At 52.4% G+C, this 8,592-nt stretch overlaps 1 protein-coding gene across 1 annotated transcript; it reads right to left on the reverse strand.

Moving 5' to 3' along the window:
• Positions 1 to 5,808: 5,808 nt before the first annotated feature.
• Positions 5,809 to 6,012, reverse strand: A1O3_04541 (uncharacterized protein; the record flags this gene model as incomplete). The annotated part of the gene is made up of 1 exon (XM_007734670.1): positions 5,809 to 6,012. The coding sequence occupies exon 1, from the start codon at positions 5,995 to 5,997 to the stop codon at positions 5,809 to 5,811; it is 189 nt and encodes a 62-aa protein (XP_007732860.1). The 5' UTR covers positions 5,998 to 6,012.
• Between the last annotated feature and the right edge of the window lie 2,580 nt (positions 6,013 to 8,592).

Consider the following 8,592-nt stretch of genomic DNA (forward strand, 5'->3'; position numbering starts at 1 on the left):
TGGTTCATGGTTCGTGGTTCATGGTTCGTGGTTCATGGTTCGTGGTTCATGGTTCGTGGTTCATGGTTAGTTCATGGTTCATGGTTCTTGGCTTTACATACAACTCGTTTCCGTACATGAGTGGTATGCGAGCGAGCACTAAAGGACTGATCATATCATGTCATGTCATGTCAGTCTCTAGGGCCTACACGGTTCACTGTTCACGGTTCACAGCTCACAGCTCACAGTCTACGATGTACAGTCCACGATTCACAGTTCATAGTCTACGATTCGGCCCACGGTCCACACAGTCCACGGTCGGTTTTAGGGTAATTCAGTCCTCGGTTCCGGTCTTTAGGATTGTGGTTGGGGGTTGGGTTTTGGTTTTGGTTTTCCCAGAAACTCCCCTTGCCTTCCCTTGCCTCCCCTTGCCTTCCCTTGCCTCCCCTTGCCTTCCCTTGCCTCCCCTTGCCTCGCCTCTGGCCCAATTATACTTATACTTATACCTATACTTATGCACATGCACGCATATGCATGCATAGGATCCATTCCACTGACTGCAGTGCAGTGCAGGCCATACGATTCTCGCGTCCTCGTGCTCCCAGGGATCTTTCTTTCTCTCTTCGCTGGTGTTGCTGGTGTCACTGATCGAGGCGACGAAAGAGAAATCAGCTGCTTACTGACTGTATGGATCCACATCCACATCAATATCCACTCCAGCGCTATCGGCAGCAGCGACTTCAAGACGAAGACCAAAGGCGATTCGATGCGATTCGTCCTCTCGTAAACATACATGAGAGAGGGTTAAATTGGCCTAAAGAGAAAGCTTTAGGCACCTTAGGTGGTCGATCATATGAGATGGGATGGCCCTGGCCCCGCCGTCAGTCAGACAGACAGACAGACATGCTTGGGATCCGATCCGAAATGAAATGAAACGAAACGAAACTAAGCCGAGATGAGGAAATGCTATGTCTATGTCTGTGCTATGCTATGTCATGGTACGTCTACGACCAGAAATGCAGTAATGTAAAGGTCCTGCAAAGGTCCTTCAACGTCCTGCAAGGTCCTACAAGGTCCTCTTCTTCTTCCTCCTCCTTCCCCTTCCCTTCCTCCTTCCTTTCTCACTCTAGCTCCTGTCTTCCATTTCACTCTAACTCCTGTCCTGTCTTGTCTTGTCGTGCGGTTGGTTGGTTGCCTTTTTCCCCTCTCCCCTTTTTTGTCCTTTTTGGCCTTTCGGGGTGGGCGGCTACAATTACAGATTCTAGTGGGCAGTATACATGACGGAGTGGCCGTACAGGTTTTAGGTACCTACCTACTACTCATGGATTATTCTGTGGCCAGCGCCAGGATGAGGATGCTGACTTCCCAGGGCCGACCGACCGGTTGGTGCTCGATCGTGCCTTCTGTGGTCTGACATCTGACGTTGTGAGGTCTCTGAGAGCTGTTCTCTGGCTCTCGGTCACGCCGCTTCGCTTACGCTGTTCCTCGCTCTCTGTCTTGTCTCTGATCCTCGCTTTCTGTTTGTCGCTTCCCCTGAAGCGTCTTTTGTCATCGGTCATGGCCGTGGTCGTGGCCGTGGTCGTGGCCGTGGTCGTGGCCGTGGTCGTGGGTTGACAACGTTGGCCCGCCACGTCTGGGTCTATGCTCTAACCGTCATGACTGCCTCGTCTTCCCTTCCCCGGTTTGCGCGACAGACCAATAGAGGGGGAGTTCGTATTTCGAAGCTTGATGCGGTGAACCCGAAAAACCACGGGCGACTCCGAGCGAGTAGAACAGCCGATCTGGCCCTGAGATGGGGTTAGACAGGCCTCTCATCCAGTAAACCTAGCCTTTTCTGGCCTGCGTCCACACGGTTTATGTGCCATCGACGACAGTAGCACTCGTCACTCACCGCCAGAACGGAACCGTAACCGTGGCCGTGACCGTGGCCGTGGCTTCGATCCCATGTTAGCTCCTGAATATACGTGACCGGTCTGCATTGTCAGAGCGGGCAGAAGATTCTAGGGCGAGTCCGATTGGCTGTTATGTATGGGACGAATCACCAAGATTTCTGCTTACCGGTCGTCGGGCATGCAATCATCGCCTGGTGTCTGGCTGGCGGAAAAACACAGTTCCCTCCTCCCTCCACTGCATCCAAGGAGACCGCTGGACCTGTGCACGGACCTATCGTTCAATCATCCAGACCGAGGGTTGGCGGACCAGCTGCCAACTAACCCCTCGGATCTTCGGTCAGTACCTTCTGTGTTACCAACTTACTGAACGGATAGATGAAACCCTCGTTCAACCCTGGGGTTTATGTGGGGATGCCAGCCTCCAGGCAGGCAGGCCTGTGACTACCCTCGCTCTCGCTCGCCATCTTTCCGCTCCCTCGTATCTCACTTGACGGTGCTGACGCAAAGGCCTGGTACTCTGGACGCCCACGTCCACATTGTGAAGACCCACATCGACCCGGGATAAAGTCACAACACACCAGACGTGGAAGGAAATGACCTCATCCCATCCCATTGACCATCGTAGACTAGGCACCAAGGAACAAACCCTTCACTCCCCAATTGTACGTAGCTGCTGTGCGACAATACTAAGGGGAGCGTGGGGGTGTAGGCAAGGTGTTGTGGCCAATGGAGAGTGGTTGGCATGGCTTGTCTGTAGAGCCTCGCCTGTCCCCAGTCGGTGCAGTCAAAGGTTTTCGGTAATATTCCGGTTCGTGCTCCCTTTCTCCCTCTTTCTCTTGTGAGTCTCGATTGTACCTCTCGTTCCTCCTGGTACAGATACGAGTTGTCCAGTCACCACCCTGGGTCGAAAGAGCTTTCTTCCACCATCCCCCCGCCCTTCGTGATTCACAGTATGGCCTTTGATCTGCTCTCCTTTCTCTTCTTCTCTTAGCCGCGGAAAAGTGTCTTCCCGCAGGTCTGTCTTTGACGCTGCAGTCTTACACCGGCGCTAAGACAATCATGTTTCCTGAAGAAGGTCGCGAGCCAAAGATAGATGACCGACGCATTCGTCACTAGGACAGAGCAACCACCTTTGACCTCACAGTACAGGTGCATAGGTCAAGGGGTGAGGCCTAACGGAGTAGTCATAGAAACTGGTCACGGCCAAAGGGAAGGGTGCCGGCCAGCCATTAGGTGCACACAGTGACAAGAATGTGCCAGTCCTGCAATGAAAGCGAAGGGTCCCTAATTGTTGCTGTGCTAAGTCTTCTGGATGACAACAGCCATATTGATTTGAGTAGGAGTTATGCTGTTTCGATTTCCCATTCAGATTGACCAAGCCGATAAGACACCGATGAATGCGCTTGGACACGCTCAGAAACTGCCTCTGACTTGCTTGCACAAAAACCCACTAGACAAGAGTTCGGATGAAGGTGTTCATTTCACAGTAGTGCAATGCCTTTTATGTTATGGTTCTTTCGAAAGGAGGACTCGAGACGGAAGATGGGACAACCACACAACAATAGTTCACTCAAGTCTCAACTTCTGTCGGCTGATTGAGATGGATGAGGGCCCAGAGCGATAGATCCCGTGCCTTGGGGCTTATGACGGCGAAGTCATACGCCAGGAACGGGATCGTACCCCAACTTGAAGGTGACAGAGAAGCCGGGAGCTGCGCGGTCTAAGATGAGGTCAGCCAGTTCTTGATGTAGAAGGGGTGAAAGGAGGATGGTAATACTGACCGTACAGCTCTATCGTTTGAGGATGGTCGGTTCGCACTTTTGGCAGTATTCATGATTGCACTCGGTGCATTTCTTGTACAAATCGAAAGAATTCGGGACCTTGAGCAAGGATTTTGGGCACTGGCAGCAGAACCAGTGTGTTCCGGGTCGGTTGACAGGAGCACGGGAGGGTCCCATGTTGTAGGATGGAGATTGAAAGTGCGCTATTTCAAATTGAATGTAGACGTGGGTCACGTTTATCCAGACGGTTTGTGCAAGAAGTACGGCAAAAGAGAGCTGGTGATTGTCTCAACTGCAAAAGCCTCGAGACTCGTGGAAGTAGTGGTGACCTTATAAAGCATCAGGAGAACGGGTGTGAGAAACGCAAGCTCTCGTCTTGGAACTGGGTGGCTGCTGGCTGTTGGATACAGTGGAGCCACAAGACCGCCTAGTAGGCATAACGAAGATATGAGCCCTGCAACAAGGCATCCAGACCAGTAACCACCAGGAGTCATGGCGTTCAATCCTGGTTCTCCCTTTAGAAACATCTTGGACCATTCAGGCGGCTATGCCCTCCACTGGTGGGGAAGCAAGGATTGACACGGTGGTCTGGGTTGAACTAAAGACTCCTAAACTCATTGTGTTCGCCCAACGTTCTCGGTTTCGCACCTGCTTGTCGCCAGGTATCAGCGGAAGGCCGATCAGGATAGAGGAGTGACCTTTCCCAGACGCTGCTCTGACTTGTGCACGTGGGGCCAACTATGGGGCTTAACCTGTGTTTCTCGTTCCAACGGCCATGGATTGGATTCCTGCTGGGGTGTCGAGTTTGCATACCCCAGTCAGTTGTAGGAGGGGCGAAGCCGAGAATGTGCAGCCCGCAGTCTCGTGAAGTTCGGTTAAAGGATCGCCGATCGGGAACAGAACAATCATTTCTGGCGGAGCCATGCAGTGCATTATGGCAGTGATTGTCTCCTGGCAAAGACTCAGGCAGAAAGGCACTGGATTGTGGTGCTAAGCCATCCTAGGTTCGCCTCGTCCGCCTTTTTGGCCTGCCACACAGATCTCATGTGCTAGAAACAACTTGCAAGTCGCAAAGAGGGGTGATCTTGATTGTTTAGAAGTAGTATGCATGTTGGGTGGAGGGAACATCTGAGGTAGGCTATGTACAGAAACGTCAACTCCTGCATGCAACGGCCGGCGAGGCTTCCTCGCAGCCACGTGGACTTCTGCAGTCGGAGGCATGCTTAGCCGGGACACGAGCATCCCGTCTCTCTCATTGGGACAGGCGGATGGGAAGGTCGGAAAGGCTAGAGGGTGTGAAACAGATTAGGCGCTCGACGGTCAGTGGTCCGATCGTATGTTTGCCAAGAGAGAAGAATTCAATATCGAGACTGAAGCGATATACTTTGATGATGAAAGCCTGCAGATTTAGGCCCTGGTGGACAGGGGGCTGAGCAGGCAATGCGACGGGGAGCAGGTCAGAAAAGGGAGGAGGATGGCAGGTAGGAAGACAGAGAGGGAGGTGGAGGTGACAAGCTGAAGAAAGTCTGAAACTGGTTAGGCAACTTGGATTGTAAAAGCGGCCACAGACCGGAGTCAATTAAGTAAGTTCGTAGTAGATAAGGCTGGGAATGGCTCCTGGTGCTCCCTAACAACATTCTAACATATGTGCGTTCTAGTACCAGTCCAGAGTACAGAGAGGTACGTACTACCCTCGTCAGAGGCCGAGAGTAGGTGTCACTCGAGGCACATGTGACATGTTCTCGCCAGGAAATCCTCGCATAACCCTGTTGATCTCTCAGCTAAAAGACACACCCTCCAATGCAGGATCCGCCAGATTGAATCAGAACCCGCAATCGCTCACACCCATAGAAGTACGGCCTCCTGATCTGGATACTATCGCATTCTCGTCGCGACCATGGTCCTTAGCAGTTCCCACTAGCATTCAACCAGTATCACTTCTCCTGCATGATGCAATGATTATACTTCCGCAACCTCCCACACCCGAGAATATTGAAGACGAACACCGTCCTAGATGCCTGAACCATGGACCATAAACCTTCAATCCGACCGTCCGCTCCTTTCCAGTGGTCTGGTGCTCGAACAAGTGCAACTGGACGCTACTCCACGGTCAGTCAGGGGCGGCGCAAGAATCAACCACCGCATACTCACCGGCCCTAACGAGGGGGGCGCCGATCTTCTTTTCGTGATGGGCTCCTTTGTTTGATGTGAACCTTTCGACAATTGATACATCGTCTCCGATGGCATGAGGGGCAGTGGGTATGGATGGCATCGAGATTGACAGTCTGGCACTGACAACACACCCAGCCATTGGCAGGGCCGACTTTCTGTCTCTTTTCCGGCATCTCGGGATGGAGGCACGATGGACAGATTGATGGACAAACGGGATATAAGTCAGAATCAACGGATATTGGGCTGCTTGGGAATATTCGTTAGAAGTGAGTGACAGGTTTTGGAAAAAATGGTGCGTGCGAAAGGATTTAAATGCTTTCTGGCTGGATAAGGGTCTGCTTGTTGGAGTGTCGACTCTTCGCCTGCATGGTCTGCCTTCCTCAAAAGAATCGCATCGCCATGGCACGCCCAGGGTTTGCCTGACCATCTCCATCGTGCACGACAGGCTTGATTCGAGGGCTGATCGTCCTGTAGCACTGTAGAGACATGTGCTGTGATCCCCGGTGACGCGTAACTTGCAGGGCTAGGAGAAGAGGCAGAGAGAGAAGCAGCGCAGCCAACCCAACAATCGAGGAGATCCCCAATGAGAAGCCATAGAGTCCTCCCCAAGAAGTTGACAGGTCCGGTGAGGTATTTTTGAGCGTGAAATCTGAGGAAGATATCACTAGCCTGGACGGGACAAACCCGAGAATGGGAAGTTATGTTTGTTTCTCGTGGACATGTTACTCCCTTGAACTTTGCTTACTGTGGCTTGAGCAGTGGAACCAGAGGGGAACCAGACCATCCAAGGCGGAATCGTGACCATTACTTCCGTCTCGTCGAGTGGATGGCTTCGTCAACTCTGTTCTATCATTGCCATGATCAGAATTGAGTATAGTGGCTGCCTCGCCCAAACTCCGCTCCGAGCTTTACAAGGCAGTGGGACCGTCGAAGTTGTTAAGACTTGCTTCGCTTTTGTGCAAACATGTTTCGTCCTAGTCTCCGAGTCATTCAGTCCGCAAAGTATCCAACTCCCCGACGGCTGATTGGTCTTCTGCGTGACTAAGAAAACTGGTCGGGGTTGATGGCAAAATCACGGGTTGGCCGACAGTCTAAGGCTAGGCTGGTTGACCTTTGTTGCTATGGAGGTCAAAAGTCCGTCCTTTTGTTGCAGGGCTGCATAAACCCCTCCGAAGGTGTTGGTATGGCCTTTCATTTTGGGAGAGGGGCCAATTGTGGCGCCGGAAGAAGATGACCTCAACCGCCAAACTACCTGCATCATTGCAGTGTCCTGGCTGGACGTCAAAAATTCTCCAGTGAACAGTAGCCAGCAAGGATTGATTGGGTGCAGGCATCGCATCGTGCATGACATCTGAAACCCTTCTGCAAGTGGTCAGTAGGTGAGACTCGATCTTTCAGGCAGAACTTCCACGCAGTCCAACAAAAGTCCCCCGGTCTCTGGCTTGGCAGGCAGCCTGAGCCTATGCCTTAGGAGGTAGGTGCCAGGCATCCGGCCCTAAGGCTTAGGGGCTGAGGGGCTTAGGCTCCTGCAGTGCATTATGGTGCACGACAACACAAAACTCCCTGGGCCACGTCACACAGGCCAGTTCAACTAGTGCAACCACTTCTGGATTGGTACAGGCACTGTTTCATTGTTTCAGATGTGATTCTTCGCAGTGTACGCTGTAAGAAACACCATCCCATTCTTGACCAAGTGGACCTCGTCGCTCTTGCTTCCCATCAGGCTGAAGCCACCAGGCGGAATAGTGATCGAGGTGGTCCGCATGGTGGAGTCTAAAGGTAGTGCGCTCAACATGATCCAAGCTACTCGCCTCGTTCTAGGATCTGCCTTGGGCACTAGGCTGTGGCTCAGGCTCAGGCTCAGGCTCTACAGAAGGAGTAGATGCCCATAAGGCTGTACTACTAGCGGATCGGGGTATGCGGCCAGGTGGCGAAGCTAGAGAGCCCTGTTTCATCTATGCGTACCTAGAAGATTCTTCCCTATACGATCAGCGATGTGCCTAGCAAGTTTCTACTAGCCTCGAAGTTGACATATGCGGGCGAGGAGGAAGATGTTGAGGACAGTAGGAAGAGCGCAGGCGCGAAGTCGAAGGGGGAGAAGACCGGCCATAATCGAGCGCCTTGCAGACCATCGCGTGCTGAGAGGTCATCTTATTCAGAGTCGGCTAGCGAGGCCAGTTCGAGGGAGTCTCGGCCGGGAAGTTATAGGGCTTAGGGCTTCTGGATTTCGGAGAAGCCTGGTGGAGGTCAGCGAGATCTGAGATCTAGCTATCATTGTGGCGTCTGCGTAGACTGCAAATGCATAGAATGGTCCACAGGCCGGTAGAAAGGGCTCTATCGATGAAGTCGCCGGATACTAACTAGGTAGTACCTAACCTTAGTACAGTAGTATGTAAGGTACCTATGTGACGGGAGGTTGCAGTCGGGAGATGTCGCAGTTGACGATGCCCAGGCACTAAAATATATCGCTGCTTTTAAAGTCACCTAGAACCACCACCATCCATACCACACTGGCTGACAAAACCGTGATTGTTACCGCTCCTTCAGAGTTCCCCTTTACGCCCTAGTTTCCTAATGGTTTTTTGTTTGTAGGCAATACTATCGAGGCTGCTGTCAGTCTGAACTGATCCCCAAGCCCTACGGCCAAAGAGTGATGATCTCTTTAGCTAGACATCCTCTACATTGGCGCAAGGCTGTCCGGCTCAGGAGGCTCACTGGGCTCTGGCCCCCCACCATCAAGGGGCCAAAATATCGACATTCTACCTGGA

Source organism: Capronia epimyces (assembly GCF_000585565.1).
Source record: "Capronia epimyces CBS 606.96 chromosome Unknown aczIQ-supercont1.3, whole genome shotgun sequence".
NCBI lineage: Eukaryota > Fungi > Ascomycota > Eurotiomycetes > Chaetothyriales > Herpotrichiellaceae > Capronia > Capronia epimyces.